Source organism: Tursiops truncatus, chromosome 1 (assembly GCF_011762595.2).
Source record: "Tursiops truncatus isolate mTurTru1 chromosome 1, mTurTru1.mat.Y, whole genome shotgun sequence".
Classification (NCBI taxonomy): Eukaryota; Metazoa; Chordata; class Mammalia; order Artiodactyla; family Delphinidae; genus Tursiops; species Tursiops truncatus.
The window spans coordinates 50,446,952-50,473,560 of NC_047034.1; the positions used below are offsets into that span (position 1 = coordinate 50,446,952).

Genomic DNA, 26,609 nt, shown 5'->3' on the forward strand with positions numbered 1-26,609 from the left:
GCTGACATGGATCACTGCCCTTATATGTGAGGTATACCATAGTTTTTTCTTGCCCTCCTATTAACACAGGAGGGGAAGTTATCCTCCTTGTTTCCTCTTACTTCCAGGTCGCCGTTCCTCGTTCCCTTCCTTAAATACCTCAGCCAGATTATTACACCTGATACTTCTCTTTGTTGTATGTTCTGTCTTCCTGATCACTCCCCTCCTTTACTGAGGATGTGAACACCTCACTCACTCCCCCTTTCTCCCTTCCACCAATTCTTCCACACTTCTTTCACTTCAACATTTATGTACTAGATCCAAGCTCCTGGCCTCCAAGCTCCTTGACTTCTTCCTTTCTCCAAAAAGCTGTTCTTATGTCCCAGTCACATCTTCCCCTAGAACTTACTGTTACCAACAACTGCACCATGTCCATAATTTTCATTTCTAGCGTCTAACGCTCTGATCACCACCAGTTCACTTACTGTGATGCCCTCCTTTCCTCAGCAGGTCCAGACCTCCCTGAGCTCCAGACTCCTATCCAAAGGCCCACCAGACACCTTTAGGTAGGTAGATGTCTTACAGGCATCTCAAACTTTAACATGACCAAAACTGAACTACTGATGTTCCCTCCAATTCCATTCTTCTGTCTTTCCTAATTCCGTTAATGGAACTACCAGTCAGTCTTTGCCCAGATTAAAAACAAAAAACCCAAAGTTATCCTTGATTCTTTACTTCCCCTTAATCAATCCAACAGCAAGTCCATTTTACTCTGTCTTCAAAATATATATCACATTCTAAACTTTTCACCACATCCATCACCACATCCATCACAGTCTAAGCCACCGCCACCTCTCACTGTAGTAGCCTAACTGGTCTCTCCTCATCTTCTCCCTTCTGGTCACACAGGGCCCAGAGTACCCTTTTTTTTTTTTTTTTTTTTTTTTTGCGGTACGCAGGCCTCTCACTGTTGTGGTCTCTCCCGTTGCGGAGCACGGGCTCCGTACGCGCAGGCTCAGCGGCCATGGCTCACGGGCCCAGCCGCTCCGCGGCATGTGGGATCCCCCCAGATCGGGGCACGAACCCGCGTCCCCTGCATCGGCAGGCGGACTCTCAACCACTGCGCCGCCAGGGCAGCCCCAGAGTACCCTTTTAAAAGGTAAATCTGAGCAGGTCATTCCCCTGGCTCAAAATCCTTCAGGCACTGAATTCTGTTCCAAGCCCTCACCATTGTCTAGTAACTCCTCCATGATCTGCCATTCACCTCCCGACCCTCCACTTCCGACTACAATTCGACACACTCCCTCAAGGATTTCCCCCTCACTTCATTCAAGTTCTCAAATGTCCCCTCCCCAGGGACTCCCCTATCTACCCCAACTAAAATAAACACTCTCACACCCTGTTAGTCTTATCCCTTACCCTGCTTTATTTTTCTTCAGTGCACTTATTTCCCAATACATTATCGTTTTAATTGTCTACCCCACAAGACTAATCCCCATGAAAAGCAGAATTTTGACTTGTTCACCATTTTATCCAACTATCTAGAACTTTGCCTGGAACAGTCTGTACTTAATACATGAATGAATGAATAGTTATCAAGCATTTTCATACACAGTAAGGAAATAAAACAACTTCCCTTCACATGTTCATGCAACAATCATCAAGAGGATAGTATGAGAGTTGGAACTCATGTTCATTTCTAACTTTACCTGTTAACACTAAAAGATAAACATAGACCCCAGTTTGGGGTTTAAGTTGTATGGATGTACATAAAAATGATCCGCTCTAGAGCTTAAGACTTTTCATCAGCATCTGCCATTCTGGACCCAATTATAAACTCAGGCTGTCTAACAGACTTTGAAAAACAGTTTGCTAACAAATGCCATGACTTTTACTTCCCTGGAAAATCTCTCAAACTTGAGAGATTTTTCTCCTGAAACAATTCAAATAATTAGAACAAACATTATTAGAATTGCTGGTAAGTTCCTTTTAATGTGTACTTACCACTGGCTACAATTTCTGATAAGATCTTTGTATACATTACCTCCTTTAAACTTAACAATAACCCTGTGAGGTAGGTAATCCTGTACCCAATTCACACAGAAAAAAGTAGTGACAACCAGAAGCATAATTATAGACAACCGTAAAGAAAGAAAACTTTAAAAGTAGGAATCAACTTTAAAAAAGAGAAAGCAACCATAGGTCTTTTCACGTAGGGTTAAAGGGCTTATGTTTCTTATAAGTCCCCCAACACATTATTGTATCAAAGCAGACCTGCAGGGACTTCCTTGGTGGTCCAGTGGTTAAGAATCTGCCCCCCAATGCAGGGGAGATGGGTTCGATCCATGGGTGGGGAACTAAGATCCCACATGCTGCACGGCAACTAAACCCACGCCTCCAGAACTAGAGAGCCCATGCGCTCTGGAGCCCGTGGGCCACAACTAGAGATAAGCCCGAGCACGGCAATGAAAGAGCCCCCCTGCTGCAACTAAGACCCGACGCAGACAAAAAGAAAAAAGAAAAAAAAAAAAGCAGACCTGCTGAATTCATGCTGTTTTTTTTTGTTTTTCGGTTTTCGGTTTTTTGGGCCGTGCCACGTGGCTTGCAGGATCTTAGTTCCCCTACCAGGGATTGAACCTGGGCCAAGCAGTGAAAGCCTGGAATCCTAACCACTAGACTACCATGGAACTCCCCTGAAGTTCATGCTTTAATGACCCTGGCACATCTTGTAAAACGCTACGGTACTTTAAACATAGAAGGCAAGGACAAAAATTTTAATTTGCCTTGAAAAACAATTTTTTTAAGTTTTGACACTTAAAAGGTACGTGTCAATTATCTGAAAATCCATGTATTTTAAGCACCTCTTTCTACAATGATGTTAGATGTATTGTAAATAATACAGAGGTCTACCCCATTAACTGTTCTCACACACTTACGCACACACGGTGTCAAGAGAAGGCACAACCAACCACTTAGAGAAGTTGCATAAGTCCTCATGGAGGTGACATTAGAGCCAGAGTTCAAAGAAGACATAGAAGTTTGCCAGGCATCAAAACAGAACCAGATGAAGAGCACTCTGAAAACATGAACATGTACAGAACTTGGTGACAGATCCATTATTTCAAACATTTTATTGACATCTACTACATGCCAGGCCCTGGGATACAAAGATGATTAAACAGTCTGAGCCCTCAAGGAATGAAAAACTAAGAGAAAGATATAAAAACATAATTATAGGAGTATTACGGAACAGTAATTTAGATGTATGTACATGAAGGGAATACAGGCCTGATGCCCAATAGAGCTTAGGGGCAATTAGGAAAGGTTTCGAGAAGTAGGTAAAATCTAGGTTAAATCTTAAAGGAAGAGAAGGAAAGGCTGGAGCTCAGGGTAAATGGAAGGGCAAGGACAAAAGGTCAAGGGTCCTTAGGGGCAATTCTAAGGAGTTTGGAACTTAACACACAAAACAAAGAGCTGATAGAGGCTTTTAAACAGAGGGTGACTTATATCTGTCTGACTTGATATTTGTCTTTTAGTAAGAACTCAGGCAGCAATGTGGAGGATGTGCTATTGGCAGTGATGGGGCCCAGGGCGGGCTGCCCCAAAATATGCCTCAGTGGCATACTGACTATTTTGAAGAAACAGCGGTTGCAAGGGGGAGACTGTGACCCTCCTCTCTGTCTCCCTGAAAACAGGAAATAAATCTCCCACATAAAAGGTGCCCTTCCTGTAATGGAAGGTAGAAAGACACCCTTATCACCAGAGATGGGGAGTTCAGGGCCCAGAGACCTGTATAAGGAAACACCTGCCACTTCTTTGCTAATTTACTAACCAAGCCCAAACTTTGCTTAAGTTCCTTACTAATTAAGCACCCAAACCTAAGCTTCTTTGTCCTGTCAATTCCTCTCTAATTTATTGTTGGTCTAAAACATATAAAAGCTGCCTACTTTGGCCACTTCTTAGGTCTTGTTTCTATGAGACCTCCATGCACACGAATCAAAGATTCTTTTTTCTCCTGTTAATCTACCTCCTGTCAAGAATTCAAGAGGGGTTAAATCAACTATACTCCAGTATAAAATAAAATTGTTTTTAAAAAGGTTAATTTTATGATATGTATATTTTATCAGAATAAAAAAGCAAATACTGGGGGGGAAAAAAGAGAACTCAAGAGGGGTAAAGGGGGAAATTTTGCCCTCCTGGATAACAGGGAGAACAATGAGCTCTCGCAATTGATAAGGGCCTAAAGTAACGCTCAAATGACATGTATTTCTTAAATGGACAAATGATTTCATGAAGAAGAGATAAGAGAGATCGGATAAATTTACAAACATTAAGCTGAGGCATCTATGAGATAGCCAGGTGCCTACATCCAGAAGGCAGTTGGAAATACAGATCCCAAGTGAGTTTCCTAACTAAGCCTACGGGTGTGCCATTAAGCTAAGTAACTACAGGAGAAGAGAAATGAGTAGATAAGTTCGATATGATATACCGGTGAGTCAGCCAAGTGATTATCGCCAACAGTCAAATGAATATACAAATCTGGACTAAAGAGAGAGATGTGGGATTCATTGGTGTATAGGCAGCAGCTAAGGCCAAGCACAGGAAGGAAGTCTCAGGGAGAGGCCATAAGTCAAGAAAAGAGATTACTTAGGAAATAACAAAGCTAACATTTGCCTAGTACTTACTTTGGCTCATTTAATCCTCACAACAATCTATGTGGCAGATACTATTAACCCTTTTTTCTTTTGGCCACGCCACATGGCTTGAGGGATCCCTGACCAGGGATTGAACCCAGGCCACAGCAGTGAAAGAGTCCTAACCACTGAACCGCCAGGGAATTCCCACTATTATCTCATTTTAGAAGTGGTTAACATTTTCCAATATTACAAGGCAATTAAAGAACTGTAAAAAAAAAAAAAAAAAAAAAAACAAGGCCTAGGAAAGATTAGAGGAGAACCAGGAGCAAGCAATGTTCCAAATCAAGTTAGAAGATACAAGAGGTAACCTACGGTCAATACCATGGAAAATTCAGGTAGGACCCAAAAAATACAGGAAGAAAAAAAAAAGAGCATGGGGCACTGAATATTTCACAATCTGGGGACATTAGTAGCTACAATTTACATGCATAATTAGTTTCAGGAAGAAGGACGTTTCAGGAAGAGAGAGAAAGAAACATATTGAATTGGGTTGCAAAATGAGTTGAGGAAGTGAAAATCATGATCATAAGACTAGTCTCACAAGAGGTGCAGCAATAAAGGAAATAGGCACTCATGTTTATCATGTCAGTAACATTTAAAGTGCTGGGTGCCAGGGTCAGTGCATCACATACCTCACTTAAAATTTCCATTTAAAAAGGTGCAAAAGATTCGGAAACACTACTAAACTCAGTCACATGACAGTAAGTGGCAGCAGAAACATTTACACCCAAAGTGGCATAAAGTTGACTAGCTATTTTAAAAATACAACACACTGAACAATTATTTCTTAAGAATCCAACCAGTTCACTGGTTTTGGAATGTTCAGTGTGGTAGTATCTAACTTGCCTTAAGAAAGCGAAACAAAAAGAATTGGATTGAACCACTAAAATGAATCACGTTGGAAAGAAGTGTTCACTTCAGCCTGCCTGCAGTGTTCCTTATTAATAAAGCTTTCAAAAGCACATTTAAATCTATTAAAAAAAAAAAGAAACATTGAACAGGAACACCTACTCTAGGTGACGACTTTGTTACATCACTCCCAGGTTCAGTAGGGGTAAAGAGAAACACTTTACAGATACAATTCAAAACAAAAGAATTCAAAACAGATACAATTCAAATTCAAAAGAAGAAAGGTTCCCTTTCTTCTTTCCAAATAAAGGTTTGCCCTAGTACAACCCTATATTTACATATCAAAGAACTGGCTTATCAATTAGCAAAACTAAAGAACACAAATTCTCATTTACACCTGTATGGTCACTATAATCATTTATCCTATGTGATAAATTCCATAAATAAATTTTGTTAACTGGCCTTTGTTAAAAACTTTTTCCTTTTCCTTCCCAAAGGAAACAGGTAATCTCTAGTTAATATTTTTCATTCAAAAGTTCCCTCCTTGAGACTTCCCTGGTGGTGCAGTGGTTAAGAATCCGCCTGCCAATGCAGGAGACACAGGTTCGATCCCTGGTTCGGGAAGATCCCACATGCCGAGGAGCAACTAAGCCCGTGCGCCACAACTACTGAGCCTGCGTGCCACAACTACTGAAGCTCGCGTGCGTAAACCCCATGCTCCGCAACGAGAAGCCACCGCAATGAGAAGCCCGCGCACCGCAACGAAGAGTAGCCCCCGCTCGACGCAACTAGGGAAAGCCCACGCACAGCAACGAAGAGCCAATGCAGCCAAAAATAAAATAAATAAAAGCAATCATTAAAAAAAAAAAAAGAAGTTCCCTCCTCTGTCCTCCAACTCATTCATTCTCATTGCGCCAGGTGCTGGGCCAGACTGCGAACTAAGACCTAAATAAGATGGACTAGCCCAGCCTTCATGAAATTTACATGCTAGTAGAAGAAACAAAGCATCTAAGTAACTAACGCAGCTCATTACAATTGATGATTAACTGCAGCTAAGAAAAATAGAGCGCTAGGAGGGTTTAACCCCCCACAGGATGGATTTCCTGAAAAAGTGATATTAGGGCTGATATTAGAGGAAATGAGCCAATTAGAGGTGAAGGAAACCCCTAAAGACCAGGAGATAGTAAAGAGAAAGAGGCTTTCTTAGAAGAACAAAAATAAAACCGGTGTGGCTGGAGCCCAGATAGCTCAAACTGAACTGGAGATAAGAGTGGCAGCAGTGTTTTGATCTTTATCCTAAGAATGTGAAATCTTGAGAGTTAGCAGCACATGATGCAATGAGACACGTGCATTTTTAAAGGAATAGTCTTGAATGCATCAGAGCTCCTTCCAAAATCCATCCTTATGCCTAAACAACACACAACTTCCCTAACACCAATACCGCCCAACTTAAAGCAAGGGGAAAAAAAGAAGAATGCTTCGAGTTGAATTCGACTCGAATTCAAGGGACTCTGGAAAAAAATTAGTTTAAACAGCACCCACCTGAGAGCTTATAGGTGTTTCTCGCTTACAAATAACTTCTAAACATACATATCATTTAAACTGCATGGCTATTAACATTTAAGAATGACAGAAACTTAATCACATCCTAATACTTCAAAATAAAATGAGTTGATTAAAGGTTTTGGTATCCAGATTTCGATGTCTTGAAGTACCACCTATCCCTTCACACTTTTTTCCCCTAAAATCAGTCAGAAGCTGACACTCTGAGTGCGTTTTTGGTTTCGCTTTTTAAGGAATAAAATGTATTCTAATTCATAACTTTCTTTATTACTGGCTTGAGAGATGTCACAGGATTTGGGGGGACACCAAACAAACCTCCAAGGTTTAAAAGGCTGCCAGCCATACCGGCGCCCGAAGGTAACTTTCCCGCCCGCCCCATCCCCCAAACTGCCCAGGACTCGCGGAGCCTCCCCCTCCCCTCAGCCCAGGACAAGGCCAGGCCCCCGGGCCAGAGTTGCAGCCGCCACTTCTCTCCCCTTCTTCTCCGGCAAAGGCGGGTGGACCCTGGCAGGAAGTGAGGAGGGGACTGGGGAGCATGGGCATTACCTGGGGCCGGAGCCTGGCAGCGGGGACCTCAGCAAGGAAGGCAAAGCCGAGAAGCCGTCACAGCGCGGCTGGCAAGAAGGTCGGCTCCTAGCCGCTCGCTTCCCGGCTGCCCCAGGCCGCCAACGCCACCAGCCCAACAGCAAACGAACGTAACGCTCCCGACTCCCCAGCCCCTCCGCCCCCAGCCTCGCAGCCCGCTACGCAGCGTCAGGCGCACGGCCAGCGCCGGCTGAGGCTTTCATTGGTGCTCCTGCCCGCCGTCAGGCTCCGCCCACCGCCCACGGCCGCCCCGCCCCTCCCCGAGTGCGCGGGGTTCCCAGGGCTAGAGACCCACGCTGGCCTTGGCCCACTAAGCGGGAAGCTTTGCGCGAGTAGAACTTGATTCCCGCGACAGTAGCTTGCTTTCCATTTCTACCCCAGCGATTCAATGTTCTGCAGAAATGGGACCGAGGCAACTTGCTGCCTGTCCGAAAAGGAGCCCTGCATGGTAGCGCAGAACTGACGAGTCTAGTGCCTCTTCCAGAGACTCGCAGAATCCGCCTATAGAACTGTGGAATATTGCAGTTTGAACTGACCCCCTAGGACAACTAGAAGCGCTAGCCAGAAGCGTTTGTCATGGGATGCTTTAATGCTTCGAAAATTGTTCTCAACTGTGTCCTTCAGCGAACTAGATAAAGAGACAGTAAGGTAAGTGAAATACCGGGGCAATGAAGTAATTTAAAAGGGGACTTCACAATTAAAGAGAAAATAATGATGCAGAGAGATTAGGACATTAGATACAATTAGATCGTATCTGTTTAGATTGCTTAGATTTTATGAAGGCCAATACGTAGGTAAAGGTAGGTGAAAAGGGAATGATGTGGGCAACAGGGACTGAAGGGCCACACTCTCAGCCTGCAAACCAGTACGAGCTAACCTAGCCTGTCTAGTCAATCCAACCCTACACTATCAGGTTGAGATGGCCACCCATGACCCGGTCAGGCTGCCCTGAACAAATGGATCAAGGTTACCTAAACTGACTACTCTCGGTGGACCTTTTAACAAAGAGATTTGTATAAGTTCCCCTGGCCGCCCAGAGCACCCAGCATTGTTCACCCCGAAGCAGAACCTGGCTTCAGCGTTCAGTCAATTCAGGACTGGCAGTCATTGGCAGGCACACCCAGTTTACCTCTTCTACAGTTGTGATTGCTAATTCTGCCACCTGGATGACAATAGGATCTGATACATCACCGCTCCCCTCCTACCAGTTTAAGAGCAGTAGGAACACAGGGACTCCTTTCTTTAAGACTGCTCACCACTATATACACATACTAAAAAGGCTCGTTTTTTCCCCTTGTTTCATTTATTCATTCAAAAAATATTGTGTTTTGTTCTTGGTGCTAGGGATACAGGAGTGAATATAACAGAAGCCCAGCACTTAGATGCTTATATTTCTAGTGGAAAAGATAACTTTTTTAAAAAAGTAAATAAAATAATAGCAGGTAGTGATGTGTTAAGAAGAAAACAAAACAGAGTGGTCAAGAAAGGACTTTTTGGGGAGATGATCTGAACTAAGCCTTAAATGAGGAGGAGCCAGCTATGCCAATTATGGGGAAGAAGAGCATTCTAGACCGAGGACATGGGTGCGGAAGTGCTAATGCTGAACAACGTTGGCTTGTTTGAGGAACAGAAGGCCGGGAGGCCTGAAACACCTTGTGTGGAGGGTATGAGACTGAGGTTAGCAAGTTAAGCAGAAGGCTAATCCTGTTGTTTGGATTTTTTGTTTGTTAAGTTATGTCTTGTCTTGTTTTTTAAGTCAACCTATTTTGTAGAGAATGACTTGCAGGGGGTTAGAAATGGAACAGGGAGAAGCCAGAGAATGATCGAGAGCTATTGGACAAGTCCATGCAATATACGATGGTGACCTGGATTAGGGTGGTTGCTATAGAAACAGAAGTTGAAGGATCTCAGGATATTTTCCTGAGGTGCAGGTGTAAAGAAAGGTGGTAAACAAGGTGACTCCCAGGTGGTTTTCTTAAGCAAGTAGGAGGATGCCATTTAGTTCAAGGGGAAAGATCATTTAATATTACTGGAGGGACCCTGAATGCCTCTGCCCAAACTCCAAGCCTCTCCCACCACTGACCCGAAAATCTCACATCATTCACTCCTTGGGATCAAGGCTTGGTTAAATATGAATATTGGCTTTATCACATTCCAAAAACCACACGTACGGAACTTGTATTAATTGCTAGGAATCTAAAGATGAATAAAAACAACTGTCTATTGGGGAGATTGACAATAAGTTAGCCATTTCAAGATAAGTAGGACAAGTATTATAATAAGAAGGGATAATAAAAGTGCCTACCTTGGTGGCAGGGGTTGGGGGGGCGGGGAAAGGAAGCTGGGACAAAGTGAGAGAATGGCATGGGCATATATACACTACCAAATGTAAAATAGATAGCTAGTGGGAAGCAGCCGCATAGCACAGGGAGATCAGCTCAGTGCTTTGTGACCACCTAGAGGGGTGGGATAGGGAGGGTGGGGGGGAGATGCAAGAGGGAGGGGCTATGAGGATATATGTGTACATATAGCTGATTCACTTTGTTATACAGCAGAAACTAACACACCATTGTAAAGCAATTATACTCTAGTAAAGACATAAAAAAATTAAAATTAAAAAAAAAATTTTTTTAAGTGCCTACCTTACAGGGTCACTGTAAGGATGAAATGAGTCAATGCCTACAGAGCTCCAAGTACAGACGCTGGCATATAGAAGTAGTCAATAAATATCAACAGTTATTTTACACTTTTCTACACTGAGGCTTATCATTATTTTTGATGTTGTTATCTTCTGGATTCAGTAGGAGCAGATAGAATGATTATCACAGCCTGCTACTCTAGGAGAGGGAAGGTTGAATGGAGGAAGTCTACCTGACTCTAGCTTTCTGAACCAGTAGGAAGAAAGAGAAATTTAACTGGCAGGCAAGGGAGGAGGGACATTCTAAGCAAAAGAAAAACAAGGTCAAAGGCTAACAAGACAAGAGGGAGCCAGAACTAGAGCCAGAACTATGCAAGAGACTGGAAAGTAGTTGAGTATTGTTGAAGTGTAGGTTACTTACCAAGAAGTGGCAAGAGATAAAGTTGGTGTCAGGGCTTAAGAAATGGGAAAAGAATTTGAAAAAGAATAGATACATGTATAGGGATAACTGAATCACCTTGTTGTACACCTGAAACCAACACAACATTGTTAATCAACTATACTCCAATATAAAATAAAAACTTAAAAAAAAAAAAGAAATATGTAGACCATGCTGAGACATTCTGACTCAGACTCCCATAGACAGTGGGGAGCCAGTAAAGGATGTTAAGTAGGGAAGAGTCATGATTTAGGAGACTGTACTGTACTAGAGGAAATGAAACTGAAGGTGGAGAGACCAGTTAGAAGAGCATTACAGTACTATGGATGAGAGATGATAAGTGCCTAAACTAGGGCAGTAGCAAGTGGGGTGGGCATATTTGACAGAGATTTAAACAGACAATTAACAGAATTAGAGAGTGTTTGGATGTGGTGGTTCAGGATGTATCCAGGATTTTCAGCATAGCAGGCTGGGTGGCTGGAGTTAATGCTGACTGAAGTAAGAAAATGCTTCCTGGAGAAGGACGAAGAATAAGCTTTACTCGGGTTAATATTTAAGCTGCAATAGTCCATCTCCAACTGAGACCTAAAGAAACTGAACAAGAAGCAATCAAGATTTGTTTAATTTTACAATAAAAATAGCTCTAACTTTTTTTGCTGGTTGTGTCAATAATGCATACTTACTGCAGAAAATAAAATCAGATACAGAAAAGCACAAAGATAAAAGCCATCTAAAGTCCTACCACCCAGGGATGCAGCTAAACTTTGATGTGGGGAAGGAAGAGAACAGTGGCCTCAACCTGGGGACTGAGCCATATCACAAGAAGACACTGGGGTCTACAGGGAGCCAGAACGGGAAACTGAACAGGAACCAAATCGGGTTTTAAAATACAAACATCTCAATTCTTTTTTTTTTTTAAGAAAGGTTTTTTAAAAAAATTTAATTAATTAATTAATTTTATTTTTGGCTGCACTGGGTCTTTGTTGCTGCCTGCTGGCTTTCTCTAGTTGTGGCGAGTGGGGACTACTCTTCATTGTGGTGCGCAAGCTTCTCATTGCAGTGGCTTCTCTTGTTGCGGAGCACGGGCTCTAGGCACGCGGGCTTCAGTAGTTGTGGCTTGCAGGCTCTAGAGCGCAGGCTCAGTAGTTGTAGCACACGGGCTTAGTTGCTCCGTGGCACGTGGGATCTTCCCGGACCAGAGATCGAACCAGTGCCCCCTGCATTGGCAGGTGAATTCTTAACCACTGTTCAGCCAGTGAAGTCCACATCTCAGTTCTTCAAAGAGTCACATCTCCCTTAATGATACCAAACAAGCAACAAATCTTTATCCCATTTCAAATATGTGTAATTTCTCCATTGGCACTCAGGCGTAGTGAAAACATAGACTCATCTGGAGTTAAGGTTTTGTGACTAAGTTAGTACGAGGCAAGAGTGTAAATCAGGACAACCTTGATTGGCATGTCCCTGAAAACTCTTGGAGAGTTGGACTCCTCTCTTTTTTATGTATTCTGGAAGCATCCAGCAAAATATGTAAGAGCCACCTGAAAAATATATTGAATGAGTTAATGAAGCCAACTGAAATATAAGATTGTGGGCAAACTAATGAGAGGTCAGACACAACTTCATTCCTTGTTTTAGTGATTCAGTCATCTTGCATGCTGTCATCACTTGTTTTTCTACAAACAGATTTCTTTATATACAGGGAAGAGTGCCACCTATCCCTGTTAAGTGCCACCTATCCCTGTTAAGAGTGCCACCTATCCCAGCTTGACTCGATAGACTGCCTCTAGCTCTAAATAGCAAAGTATTACATTTTAGGCACTGCCATAGATGTAATAATAGTTCAGGTAATATACACACGTAAGAAACACCCTCAAGATTTCCTGAATCACCAGATGATTTTTTTTATCTTACTGGAACTAAGTTGGTATAAATCTAAAGAAGATTCTGGTCAGTTAAGACGATATGGTAAGACCTAGAGAAACCACTAAGAAAATAACTCCAAAAAATATAGGGAAAAAATCATTAAAGAAATTTAAATGTTACGCTAAGGAATATTCAATTAAAGAAAAAAAGAGTAAAGTAGGAAGAGATGAACAAAAAAGACATGAGACACAGAAAACAAAAATTATAATGGCAGACATAAATTCAACTATATCAATAATAATAACATTGTGTGAATGAATTGAACAGAATACATTAATAAACAAAATCCATCTATATGCTACCTATAGGAGCAGTTTAGATTCAAAGATACACAGAGGTTGAAATTAAAAGAATGGAAAAACATGAATCATTCAAAAAGCAATCATAAGAAAGCTGGAGTGGCTATATTAATATCGGATAAAATAGACTTTACAGTAAAAATATTTAAGTGGTGCAACCACTTTGCAAAACAGCCTAACAGTTCAGCATATAATTGCCATATGACCCAGTAATTCCACTCCTAGGTATATATCCAAGAGAAACATTTGTCCACACAAAAACTTGTGCAAAGTATTCATAGCAGCATTATTCATAATAACCAAAAAGTGGAAACAAACTAAATGCTTATCAACTAATGAATGAATAAATAAAACATGGTATATCCATATAATTGAATACGATTCACCCATAAACAGAAATGAAGTACTAATGTATGTTTCAACGTGGATAAAACTTGAAAATATTATGCTAAGGGGAAATAAGACTGTCATAGAAGACCACATATTATATGATTCCATCAATATGGAACGTCCAGGATAGGTAAATCTGTAGAGACAGAAAGAACATTGGTAATTACCCAGAGCTGGGAGAATTGAGTGGAAATTGGGAGTGACTGCTAAGAGATACAGTTTCTTTTGGGGGTGATGGAAGTGTTCTAAGATTGATTGTAGTGATGGTTGTGCAACTCTGTGACTACACTAAAAACTATTGAATTGTACACTTTAAATGGGTGAATTTTCTGGTATGTGAATTATATCTAAATAAAGTAATTTTTAAATACAGAAAAAACTAATATAGAGGTCTGATTGGTGGTTACCTTTTGCCAAGTTATCAATTAAGAGAAGGCATGAGGGAGCCTGCTGCTGTGTTAGAAATATTCAGTGTCTTGATCTGGGTGGTGATTACATGGGTGTTCACAAATGTAAAAGTTCTTCTAACTATATACTTAAGTCTGTGTACTTCACTACATGTAATACATCAGACAAAAAGAAAAACATTTTTAAATGCCAGTTTTATTTAAATAATATGACTTAAAATATTGATAGTCATTAATTATATTTTATTTTTCCATTTTATATTTATATATATATTATATATATAAATATATATAATTTATATTTTATAATATTTTATAAATGAAATAACTTAAAACATATATTAAAATAATTTTTATTTTACATTTTACATGTACTTTCCTAATGAAAATATATTCAACACATTCAATTTTTGTACACTTTAAATTCTACTACATTTTGTATACTAATACTTTGAGTCATTACTGTAGATAGTGCACAAAAAATGAAAATCTTTATGATAACATAATTAATGATTTTGTTGATGATGGCAAGATAAAAGTTATGAAATAAATACATGATAATATATGAATTACATAGGTTTTAATTTTATTCCCCATCCAGATATCATTGGATCATCAGCCCAAAATCTAGACACATGCAATAATATTTAAATTGTAATATTTGACATTTTACTTCTCTTTCAGTCATACAAAAGTTATAGCTTTAGATATATTTTCCCATTTGATTTTTATAAAGGTTTGTTGTTGATATAAGAAGATATATTTTCTTTGATAGTCCTGTGTGAACTTGATTTATAACTTTTACAGACTTAAACATAAGGCACGTGGGCCTCAATTTATTCTTTGGTTCTCAATCCCACAAATGTTATTGGTGGGCCTACAAATAGCATGTGTGACCTGCCTTATTTACAGTTATCTATATACTTTTTTTTTTATGTATATACTTTTTAACCACCTACTTCAACTTCCTGTATACACACACAAACACAAACATACACACACACAAAATTCTCTGTTGTTCCTGAAGAACAGAGATGGTCTTACCCATTCTTGATTCCCCTGTGTAGTGTGTAACACAGTAAGTATAGGAAACAATTAATAGATTTTGAATTTAACTGAATCACATACATAGGAAGTGGGAGGTACACCTCAAGAGATTTCTTGAGAAATCATGGATTTAAGAAATCCAAAAATAGACAGGAGTGATAGGTGTGAAGAGTCAAGACTTTTGCCTTCAAGACATCAAAAGCATACGCAATAGAGAGCAAGTTTACCCAGTTTGCTTCACTAATGTACATCCTTTGGCACGATGAACAATCTATGGAGGTGAGAGGTTCACTGACTCGGAGTCGGGCTGGGCAATGTGTGGTAATGAGACATGTCTTTTGGTATATTGTTTTAGAAGAAGACGTAGGAGCACATTAAACTTCATACTCAGGGATGAAAAGCCACTCTGGAACTATATAATATCCTCTATGCAATGTTTTAACAGTCCACCTTTAATTTCCACTGGAATCTAACTCTGCAGAAATTACCAGGAAAAGTTCAAGAAATAATTGTGGTGGTTTTAGCAATATAGTAAATAGCCATCTGTTAGAAATTTGACTAAGATTCCCTAATAGGTTGTCAGGGCTGAATGAATTTTAAATAACAAAAATAATGTCAAGCAACAATTAATTTCACCAAACTGCTATCAACTGGAAACAATCGCCCTTATTGGCTGAGTTTGTACAGTTGCAGCGTCAGTATGAAACAATGGATCCAGGTCTTCAAATTTTAGGTCATAAGGCAGACTTGCACAAATGTTAGAGGATTGTTTCCCTTCTGTAGGAACACAGAATGTAGATCAAATCGTCCTGGTTCTGGACAAGAACAAGTTGGCTTTTTACCTCCTCTCTTTTACCAAGTAAATTTTGTGACTTGAAAGGTTTGGCGGGAGCCAAAGCACGAAGTCAGAAGATACAGGATGTGTTCAGGAAATAATGAGTAATCAAGTTGGCCAGGAGACTCAGAGCTTCTCAAAACTTTTCTGCCAAAATATCTCCTTACAGAGAAAGAATAAACTCAAATGTCCCATTCATCAAGAAATTTAAGCGTTTGTCCCCATATCCCCACTCAATGTCTTTGAAATCTCATGTTTTAGCTTTAAAATCAATGCAAACTTTGCATACCAGTCTATCATATCAATGGTGCTATGTAAATATAATGTTTCAGATGTCTATTATCAGAGGAGAAAACAAGTTTCCTATTTCTAAACTTGGCTAATATACTTTCTTGGGAAAGGAGGTTCATTATACATGTGGCAAAACCCTTTATATAAATACATATTTTTTGAATTTTGTGAGAATTGTCACGAATATATACATTTATTTTAAATATTATTATTAAACTGTTCTGTTTTCAAACCTATTTCAAATTCAAAACCTAATAAACAGTTTATTATTAAACTGAACAGTAAGTAACTACCACTCAGCTTAAGAAATAAAACAGCCCAGAACCTTAAAGCTCCCAGTATACCCCTCCCAGACTATTCTCCTTCTGCTTGTTTTCCCCCCAGGAAACCACTATCCTGAATTTTATGTTACTCATTCCTTTGCTTTTCTCTATAATTTACTAGTTTACCACAAATATAGATACTCCTAAACAATATAACATAAAGTAGCATAAATAGCTTTACTTATTTGTGACCTTGATATAAATGATATATATATTCTACAATTTGCCTTTTCAGTTCCACATTGTTTTTGTGATTCTTTCATATCAATATGTGTGGTTAGAGTTCATTCACTTTCACTTATGAAGAATATTGCCGTATATTTATCCATTCCAGTGTTGCTGAACATGTTGTTTTCATTTTTTTGTAATTACAAAGTGTTGTGTCTCCAGATGCATATGGGAAGGAATTTCTGTAAGGTAAATATCCAGGAGTGAAGTAAATTTTAGTAAATAGTGCCTATGGCACATAATATTTTCTAAAGATAGCAACAAAAATATCTTCCATCCAAATGCTCTTTTTACAATGTGACCTTGACATATCTCCCATCAAGACATGGAGTCTATGTCCCCTTTCTTTGATAGTGGGTGAGCTTTTGTAACTTTAAATCAATAGAGAAGGGTGGAAGTTACTCTGTGTGACTTTCAAAGCTAGTTTATAAAGGGCCATACACCTTCTATTTTGTTAGCTCAAATACTTGCTCCTAAAAGATTTTAGCTTCCTTATAAGGACTCTGACCAACCAGAGGCCGGAGGCCACCATGCTATGAGCTCAATCTAGCTGCCCAAGTGGAGAGGTCCCAAGGAGGGATGCTGAGACAATATGAAGAATGATTCCAGCCAGTTCCTAGTAGCCCCAACTCCCAGATGACCCACTGGAACTGAATGAATGATTCCAGAGCTGCCCAGCCAAGCCCCTTCCAATTTGTGACCCACAGAAACTGTGGAATGTTATTTTAAGTCACTAAATTTGGGGTGGCTTGTATGCAGCAATAGAACACCAGAAAAATACCAAATAGTCTTCCAAAATGGTTGTACCAACTTTCGCTGGTAGTGAATGCGAGTACCTGTTGTTCTACATCTTCATCACCCTTTATGTTTTGCCTGTACGGTACACATGATATGAAATATGATTATAGTTTTAGATTGAATTTCTCTGATTACTAGGGACTTTGAGCATTTTCATATATTTAGTGGCCATTTGTGTTTTTTCTCTCATAACCTCAAGGCTTTTGCTTGTATTTGCATTAGATTTTCTCTGTAAAATTTAAAAATATTATGAGTACTAATACTTTGTCAGTTATATACATTACAAGTCTCTTCTAGGTTGTTTATTGCATTTTCCACTCTTTTTATAGTGTATTTTGATGGACAGAAAGTAGCAATATTTTCTTTTATGGTTTCACCCTTTTCTGTCTTAAATTCTTTCACCATGGGATCACAAAGAAGGTTTTCTGTAATTTATTTTAGAAGTTTTACAAGTTTTGTTTTTCATATTTGAGTCTTTAATCATCCACTTGGAATTTATTTTTGTTTGATACAAGGAAAAAACTTTAAATAGGTCCAATTGAGCATCTTTTCTCAACTGAAAACTCTATTGTATGTCAAGTTCCCAAAGCATGGTCTGTTTCTGTGCTTTCTTGTCAGTTCCATAGACTTATTAATCTTTTTGTCAATACCACATTGTTTCAATAATTACAACTGAATGTTAAGATTTTTTTCAATCTAGTACGGCATGACTCTCTTGCCTGATTTTTCTCATTCAAGAATAGGCTATATCTCACTATTTATTTAGTCTTCCTTAATGTCTTTCAATAAGCTTTTATAAATTTCTCCACTAAGATCTTATACATTTTTTCCAGATTATTTAACAGTTTTTGTTGCTACAGTAAGGCTATCATTTTTAAATAAATGTTCTTTTTTGCTGCTGGTATAATCATATCTAGAAGTTTTACTAACTGTTCTCATTAACTGTTCATAGATTCTTTCTCAGTTTTTCATGTAGGAATCATATCATCACCAAAGAATTACAGGGTCATGTCTTCCTTTCAAGTTCTTTCCTTGTCTTGCCTTATTACACTGGCTAAGGCCTGTAATACAATGGTGAGTAGAGTGGGGAAAGTGGGCATTTCTGTCTTTTTCCTGGTTTGAAAGAGAATGTTTTTAATGTTTTGCCATTAAACATGATGATTAGGGTAAGTATTTTGAAACTAGCCTTTATTAGATTTAGAAGTCTGATTGTATTACTAAATTACAAAAAGCATATATTTTTGTACATCCAGATAATAATTACATGTTTACTGTTATGTTGTACCTTGCCTCCAAGATGTCCCCAAAGGATTCTCACCTCCTGGTACTCAGAGTCTTACGTAATTCCTCTTGTATTGTACCAGAGTAGATCTGTGTAATCCACAGAACATGGCAGAGTGATAAAATATCATTAGATTAGGTCTTAAAAGATATTATGGCATAAGGTTACAAAGGATCATAAGAAACTATGAACAATTATATGCCAATAAAATGGACAGTCTAGAAGAAATGGACAAATCCGTAGAAATGTACAATCTCCCAAGACTTAACCAGGAAGAAATAGAAAGTATGAACAGATCGATCACAAGTACTGACATTGAAACTGTGATTTTAAAACTCCCAACAAACAGAAGTCCAGGACCAGATGGCTTCACAGGCGAATTCTATTAAACATTTAGAGAAGAGTTAACATTTGTCCTTCTCAAACTATTCCAGAAAAATTGCAGAGGAAGGAACACTTCCAAACTCATTCTACAAGGCCACCCTGATAGCAAAACCAGACAAAGATATCACACTTACACACAAAAACTACAGGCCCGGGCTTCCCTGGTGGCACAGTGGTTGAGAGTCTGCCTGCCGATGCAGGGGACACGGGTTTGTGCCCCGGTCCGGGAAGATCCCACATGCCGTGGAGCGGCTAGGCCCGTGAGCCATGGCCGCTGAGCCTGTGCGTCCGGAGCCTGTGCTCCACAACAGGAGAGGCCACAACAGTGAGAGGCCCGCGTACCGAAAAAAAAAAAAAAAAAAAAAAAAAATTACAGGCCAATATTACTGATGAACATAGATGCAAAAATCCTCAACAAAATATTAGCAAACTGAATCCAACAATACATTAAAGGGATCATACACCAGGATCAAGGGGGATTTATCCTAGGGGTGCAAGGATGGTTCAGTATCCACAAATCAGTGTGATACACCATATTTAAAACTTGAAGAATAAAAACCATATGATCATCTCAATAGATGCAGAAAAAGCTTTTGAGAAAATTCAACATCAGTTTATGATAAAAACTCTCATCAAAGTGGTTATAGAGGGAACATACCTCAACATAATAAAGACTATGTATGATAAGCCCACAGTTAACATACTCAATGGTGAAAAGCTAAAAGCATTTCCCCCAAGATCATCCTTGTTCCACAAGACCAGGTTGCCCACTCTCGCCACTTTTATTCAATACAGTATTGGAAGTCCTAACCACAGTAATCATGCAAAAAAAAAAAAAGAAAAGAAAAGGAATCAAAATTGAAAAAGAGGAATAAAAATGTTATTGTTTGAAATGATATGATACTACACATAGAACATCCTAAGGACCCCACCAAAATACTACTAGAGCTCTTTAATGAATTTGGTGAAGTTGTAGGACACAAAATTAATATACAGAAATCTGTTGCTTTTCTATACACAAAGAACTAACTAATGGAAATTGAGAAAACAATCCCATTTACCATAGCATCAAAAAGAATAAAATACCTAGGAATAAACCTACCCAAGGAGGCAAAAGACCTGTATTCAGAAAACTATAAGACACTGATGAAAGAAATAGAAGACAACACAAGCAGAAGGAAAGATACACTGGGTTCACAGACTGGAAGATTTAATATTGTTAAAATGATCATACTACCCAAGGCAATATACAGATTCAATGCAATCTCTATCAAAATACCAAAGGCATTTAAAATTATTTATTTATTTTTTTATTTATGGCTGCGTTGGGTCTTTGTTGCTGTGCATGGGTTTTCTCTAGTTGCGTTGAGCGAGGGCTACTCTTTGTTGTGGTGCGTGGGCTTCTCAATGCGGTGGCTTCTCTTGTTGCGGAGCACAGGCTCTAAGCTTGTGGGCTTCAGTAGTTGTGGCATGTGGGCTCAGTAGTTGTGGGGCATGGGCTCAAGAGTGCAGGCTCAGTAGTTGTGGCACACAGGCTTAGTTGCTCCACGGCATGTGGGATCTTCCGGGACCAGGGATAGAACCCATGTACCCTGCATTGGTAGGCGGATTCTTACCTTTTTTTTTTTTTTTTTTTTTTGCGGTACGCAGGCCTCTCGCTCTGTGGCCTCTCCCATTGCTCCAGACGCGCAGGCTCAGTGGCCATGGCTCACGGGCCCAGCCGCTCCGCGGCATGTGGGATCTTCCCAGACCAGGACATGAACCCATGTCCCCTGCATCAGCAGGCAGACTCTCAACCACTGCGCCACCAGGGAAGCCCGGTAGGCAGATTCTTAACCACTGTGCCAAAGACATTTTTAACAGAACTAAACAAATAATTTTAAAGTTCGTATGGAAACACAAAAGACCCCAAATAGCAAAAACAATCTTGAGAAAGAAGAACGGAGCTGGAGAAATCACGTTCCCTGACTTGAAATTATGCTACAAAACTATAGTAATCAAAACAGTATGGGGGGGTGGGGGTGGCAGGATGAATTGGGAGATTGGGATTGACATATATACACTAATATGTATAAAATAGATAACTAATAAGAACCTGCTGTATAAAAAGTAAATAAATAAAGTAAAATTCAAAGAAAAACAGTATGGCAGGACTTCCCTGGTGGCACAGAGGTTAAGAATCCACCTGCCAGTGCAGGAGACACAGGTTCGATACCTGGTCCAGGAAGAGCTCTCATGCTGCAGAGCAACTAAGCCTGTGTGCCACAACTACAGAGCCTGCGCTCTAGGGCCTGCGTGCCTCAACTACTGAGCCCACGTGCTGCAACTACTGAAGACCACGCACCTAGAGCCCTTGCTCCACAACAAGAGAAGCCACCACAACGTGAGGCCCATGCACCTCAATGAAGAGTAGACCCCACTCGCTGCAACTAGAGAAAGCCCACGCACGGCAATGAAGAAGCAACACAGCAAAAAAAAAAACCAAAACCAAACAAACAAACAAAAAAACCAACCATTATGGCACTGGCACAAAAACAGACACATAAATCAATGGAACAGAATAGAGGGCCAGAAATAAATTCACACACTATGGTCAATTAATCTATGACAAAAGAGGCAAGAATATACAATGGGGAAAAGATGTCTAATCTCTCCAATAAGTGGTTCTGGGAAAACTGGACAGCTACATGTAAACGAATGAAATTAGAACATTTTCTCATACCATATACAAAAATAAACTCAAAATGGATTAAAGACCTAAATGCAAGACCTGAAGCCATAAAACTCCTAGAAGAGAACATAGGCAGAATATTCTTTGATGTAAATTGTAGCCATATTTTTTTGGATTTGCCTCCTAAGACAAAGGAAACAAAAGCAAAAATAAACAAATGGAACCTAATTAAGCTTAAAAGCTTTTGCACAGCAAAGGAAACCATTGACAAAATTAAAAAAGGATCTACTGAATGGGAGAAAATATTTGCAAATGATATGACAAATAAGGGGTTAATATCATATATATATGTATACATATATACACACACATAGACACACAGACACAGCTCATACAACACAATAACAAAAAATGAACAACCTGATTAAAAAATGGCCAGAAGACTTAAATAGACATTTTTCAAAGAAGACATACAGATGGCCAACAGGCGCGTGAAAAGATGCCCAACATCACTAATCATCAGAAAAATGCAAATCAAAACCACAATGAGATATCATTTCACACCTGTCAGAATGGCTATCATCAAAAAGACCATAGGCAGCTCCCTATTGCTGGAGGAGAAAAGTGCCCCGGATCCTTTCAGGACTCTTGGTCTTTTGGAAGCGACCCAAATAGAGTGAGGGAAGAGGGAGGAAAATCCCCTGGATCCCTGCAGGGTTAATTTATTCAAAAATGAAATAAGAGAAAAATACTCAACACGCAAAAGTCTTGTGAAGAAAATGAAGGAAAAGCACCGAACATGCCAAAGGCTGAGGAAGACCGCCCTATGGAAGCTGTACCACAGGAGGCAGAAAGAAATCCTCAACCTTCTGAAGAAGGTGTAAGCCAGGAAGCAGAAGGAAACCTTAGAGGAGGGCTGACTCAGCCTGGTCAGGGATATAAAGAGGACACTCCGGTTAGGCATTTGGACTCAGAAGAAATGATAAGAGGAGTAGATGAGTTGGAAAGGCTTAGGGAAGAGACAAGAAGAGTAAGAAACACGTTTGTGATGATGCATTGGGAGCAAAGACACTCACGCAGCCGTCCTCATCCTGTGTGCTTTAGGCCTTGAATTTTTTTTAAATTTTTTGTCTGATATTAAAATCTGGTGCCTGCTTTCTTTCTGTTAGCATTTTCTGATGTATCTTTGACTTTTGTTTTATTTTTAATCATCTGGTGGAGTTTTGCTTTAGGTAGTGTCCTTATTACCAGCATCTGGATTTTGTATTTTGACACATTCTCCAGGTCTGTTTTTCAATTGGGAAGTTTCACACATATGCATGAAAATATGTTCATTCCATATTGTAAAGTAAAACATAACAGGTTACAAAGTAGCATATTTAGTATCAGCTCACATATGTAGGAGAAAATCTCAAATTGCGTGTGTGTGCGTGTGCGTGTGTATATATAGATACATATATCAAAAATTTAACTGTGCTTGTTTCTGTGTGGTGTGAGTTTTTTTCTTTTTGCTCATATGTATTTTTTAATGAACACGTCACACATACAAAAAGAATTAAAGTTTTTTTTTATAATTAAGAGTCAATCAAATAATTTGCAACCAGCTTATAAGGGCAATGGGGGCACCTAAATTCTTGAAGAAAGAACTATTAAAAAAAATGTAAACCTCAAATTACCTCTGGATCTCTTAGCCAGGGGAATAAAACTCGCAGTTATCACAGAAAAAAAAAAAAAAAAAAAGACCACAAATGACAAATGTTGGTGAGCACGGGGAGAAAAGGGAACACTTGTACACTGCTGGTGGGAATGTAAGTTGGTGCATCCACCAGGGAGAATAATATGGAGGTTCCTCAAAAAACTAAAAACAGAACTACTTTATGATCCAGTAATTCCACTCCTGGGTATATATCCAAAGAGAATGAAAACATTAACTTGAAAAGATACATGTACCCCAATGTCATAGCAGCATTATTTGCAATAGCCAAGGTTTGGGAGCAACCTAAGTGTCCATCAACAGAAAATGGAGAAAGGAGATGTGATATATATGCTCAATGGAATACTCTTCAGCCATAAAAAAGAATGAAAATTTGCCATTTGCAACGACATGACTGGACTTGGAGGGTATTATGCTTAGTAAAATAAGTCAGAGAGAGAAAGATAAATACTGTATCTTAATCTAAGAAATAAATGAATGAATATAACAAAAATAAGCAGACACAGATATAGAGAACAAACTAGTGGTTACCAGTGGGGAGAGGGAAGGGTGTAGAGATAAGATACGGGTAGTGGATTAAGAGGTACAGACTACTATGTATAAAATAAATAAGCTACAAGGATATATTATACAGCACAAGGAATATAGCCAATATTTTGTAATAACTATAGGTAGAGTATAATTATAAAATTGTGAATCACTCTGTTGTACACCTGAGGTTAATAATATTGTAAATCAACTGTTCCTCAATAAAAAAAACCCAGAAAACCATATTATGGTATAAATTTAGACATATAGATCAATGGAATAGAAGTGAGAGTCCAGAAGAAAAAACAAACCCTACATTTATGGTAAATTGGTTTTGAGAAGGGTGGCAAGTCACTTAAATGGGGAAAGAATAGTCTTTTTCAACAAATGATGCTGAGTCAACTGGACAGCCAGATGGAAAAGAATGAAGTTAAACATCTATCTCAGATCATGTACAAAAAAGAAAAAAAACCTCAAAAGAGAGCTAAAACTATAAAACTCTTAGAAATACAACATAGGCCTAAATCTCTGTGACTTTACATTAGGCAATGATTTCTGAGGTATGACACCCAAAGTACAAGCAACAGTAGAAAAATTAGACAAATTATACTTTATCGAAAGTACTTGTATTGAAAATATATAAAGAACTCTTAATTCAACAATAAAAAGATAAAAACCCCAATTTTAAAATGGGCTAAGAAATTGAATAGACATTTCTCCAAAGACCTAATAGCCAATAGCACATGAAAAGATGCTCAATGTCATCAGTCATTATGGAAATGCTAATCAAAACCACAATGAGAGGGACTTCCCTGGTGGCGCAGTGATAAAGAATCTGCCTGACAATTCAGGGGACATGGGTTCAAGTCCTGGTCCAGGAAGATTCCACATGCCACAGAGCAACTAAGCCTGTGCGCAGCAACTACTGAGCAAGCGCTCTAGAGCCCGTGAGTCACAACTACTGAGCCTGTGTGCCACAACTACTGAAGCCAGCACACCTAGAGCCTGTGCTCTGCAACAAGAGAAGCGACCTCAATGAGAAGCCCACGCACTGCAATGAAGAGTAGCCCCTGCTCACCACAACTAGAGAAAGCCCGTGTGCAGCAACGAAGACTCAATGCAGCCAAAAATAAATAAAATAAAATAAATTAATTAAAAAGAAACAAAAAACCACAGTGAGATACTATTTCATACCCACTAGGGCAGCTATAATAAAAAAGACAAATAGTAACAAGTGTTGGCCAGGATGCAGAGAAATTAGAACCCTCCTATATTGTTGGTAGGGAGGTAAAATGGTGTAGCCCCCTTGGAAAACAGTTCAGCGGTTTCTCAAAAAGTTAAACAGAGTTACCATACGCATGCTCATATTCCTTGGGGTGTCTCTGAGGCCTAGGTTTAAAGTGCATTTTCCCAGAGAGTATTTGAATTTGCTCTGCAAGGTACTTCTGCCAGGTGGAGAAGTAGCCATCCAAGCCCACTTTAAACTACATTTGTAGTTGGAATCTTTTGTTTGTTTTTTGCATAGTTCAGAAATTTTGCCAAAGTCATGTTTTTCCTCCAACAAAACTTAAGTTGAGACAGACAAGAGTCAATGATAAATCCTTCTGTGTGGTATTTTCTTCCTTGTTTATAAGCTGAAGTAAAGTACTATATCTCCTTGGGGTTCTCAGATCCATGTAGGGATTTCCATCCAATCTTCCACCATAAGGGGACAAGCCTTTAGTTTTCTCTCCTGCTCACTGCACCTGTTAGAACTCAAGCTTTAGGCCATCCATGTAGACAGATGCCTCCAGAGCAAACACCAACATTTGATTATATATATATATGTATATATATACATTTTTAGGTGTCCTATACCAGGAGAGTTTCTCTAGACACCTAATCCTCCATAATGCCCGCAATGAAAAATCTGACAAAGCATATTTGTGCAGAAGTTCACATTCCCCATCCACCCCCATCTCTAAGAAAAAGTCTTTAAGTAAACACTAGTCTCTGGGAAAATGTACCTTGTTCATTCTGTGACTTTTTACCCTCTGGACATTCTCACATCAACTATGGTTTCAGAACACAGTGTAGGAGGGAAAGATTAGATTGAAAAGTTAAGTTGCAGTCACATTAAAAGTCTTAAATGCAAAGATAGGAATATTTGGATTTCCAAATTATCACTTTTTGATTCAATAGGTTGAAATTCCATGACAGACATACTTCCAACTAACAATATATATATATTTTTCAAATAGGTTCTTTCATTCAAACTATTGATTGAAGAAATTTTTACATACTAAGGTATGGGGAAATAATTCTAGCTTATACACAAATTAACTTGAATTTTATGCTAACTAAAACAGCCTGTTTGTGGCCTATCAAACATACGTTGTACATCTGCTTTAATTATTAAAGAAAAGGGTGCATTGACCATAAGTAAAGAATGCACATGTTAAAAATAAAGATTAAATGCCTCCCTTCCTGGGACACCAATACTGGTATTCTTTCAATGATAAAGACTCCCTTCCTAGGTACCAAGGCCACACTGACTCACTGTGTACATGGTGATCTGGTTTTTTGAAGATTTGAAAGAATGTATCCCTTGTTTGACGTTCTTTGTTCTTATAAGATATAATACTGCTGAAAACCATGCTTCTCTGGAACAATTCCTCAGAGTTATCTGAGAGGCTGTCTCCTTGGCTATAGTCCTCAGTTTGGCTCAAATAAAACTCTTTTCTATTCTTATTACAG

General features: G+C 39.2%; 2 protein-coding genes and 1 long non-coding RNA gene across 9 annotated transcripts in view; 2 read left to right on the plus strand and 1 right to left on the minus strand.

Moving 5' to 3' along the window:
* The window catches only part of SOAT1 (sterol O-acyltransferase 1), a 64,744-nt gene extending 56,937 nt beyond the window's left edge, over positions 1–7,807 (minus strand). For all 4 annotated transcript variants that reach the window (XM_033854304.2, XM_033854314.2, XM_073803853.1 and 1 more), the window contains exon 1: positions 7,635–7,807. The gene's annotated coding sequence lies outside the window, so the exon portion shown is untranslated. The remainder of the gene's footprint in view (positions 1–7,634) is intronic.
* Positions 7,808–7,935: 128 nt separating this feature from the next.
* LOC141278548 (uncharacterized) overlaps positions 7,936–26,609 on the plus strand; it is a 47,428-nt gene continuing 28,754 nt past the window's right edge. For all 4 annotated transcript variants that reach the window (XR_012331371.1, XR_012331370.1, XR_012331372.1 and 1 more), the window contains exon 1: positions 7,936–8,321. This is a non-coding gene — a long non-coding RNA (uncharacterized lncRNA). The remainder of the gene's footprint in view (positions 8,322–26,609) is intronic.
* LOC141276699 (transcription elongation factor A protein-like 8) lies at positions 9,253–26,597 on the plus strand. Its single transcript, XM_073793652.1, has 3 exons — positions 9,253–9,337; positions 18,247–18,368; positions 22,374–26,597. The coding sequence occupies exons 1-3, from the start codon at positions 9,253–9,255 to the stop codon at positions 22,740–22,742; spliced, it is 576 nt and encodes a 191-aa protein (XP_073649753.1). The 3' UTR covers positions 22,743–26,597.

What these genes read in the sequence shown, in the direction of transcription:
- LOC141276699 (XM_073793652.1), top strand. Translation starts at nt 9,253, where the DNA reads ATGGGTGCGGAAGTGCTAATGCTGAACAACGTTGGCTTGTTTGAGGAA. An exon ending in TGAAACACCTTGTGTGGAGG is followed by an intron (nt 9,338 to 18,246) that starts GTATGAGACTGA and finishes AACTGTTCATAG; the next exon opens with ATTCTTTCTCAGTTTTTCAT. An exon ending in CTAAGGCCTGTAATACAATG is followed by an intron (nt 18,369 to 22,373) that starts GTGAGTAGAGTG and finishes AAATGAAATAAG; the next exon opens with AGAAAAATACTCAACACGCA.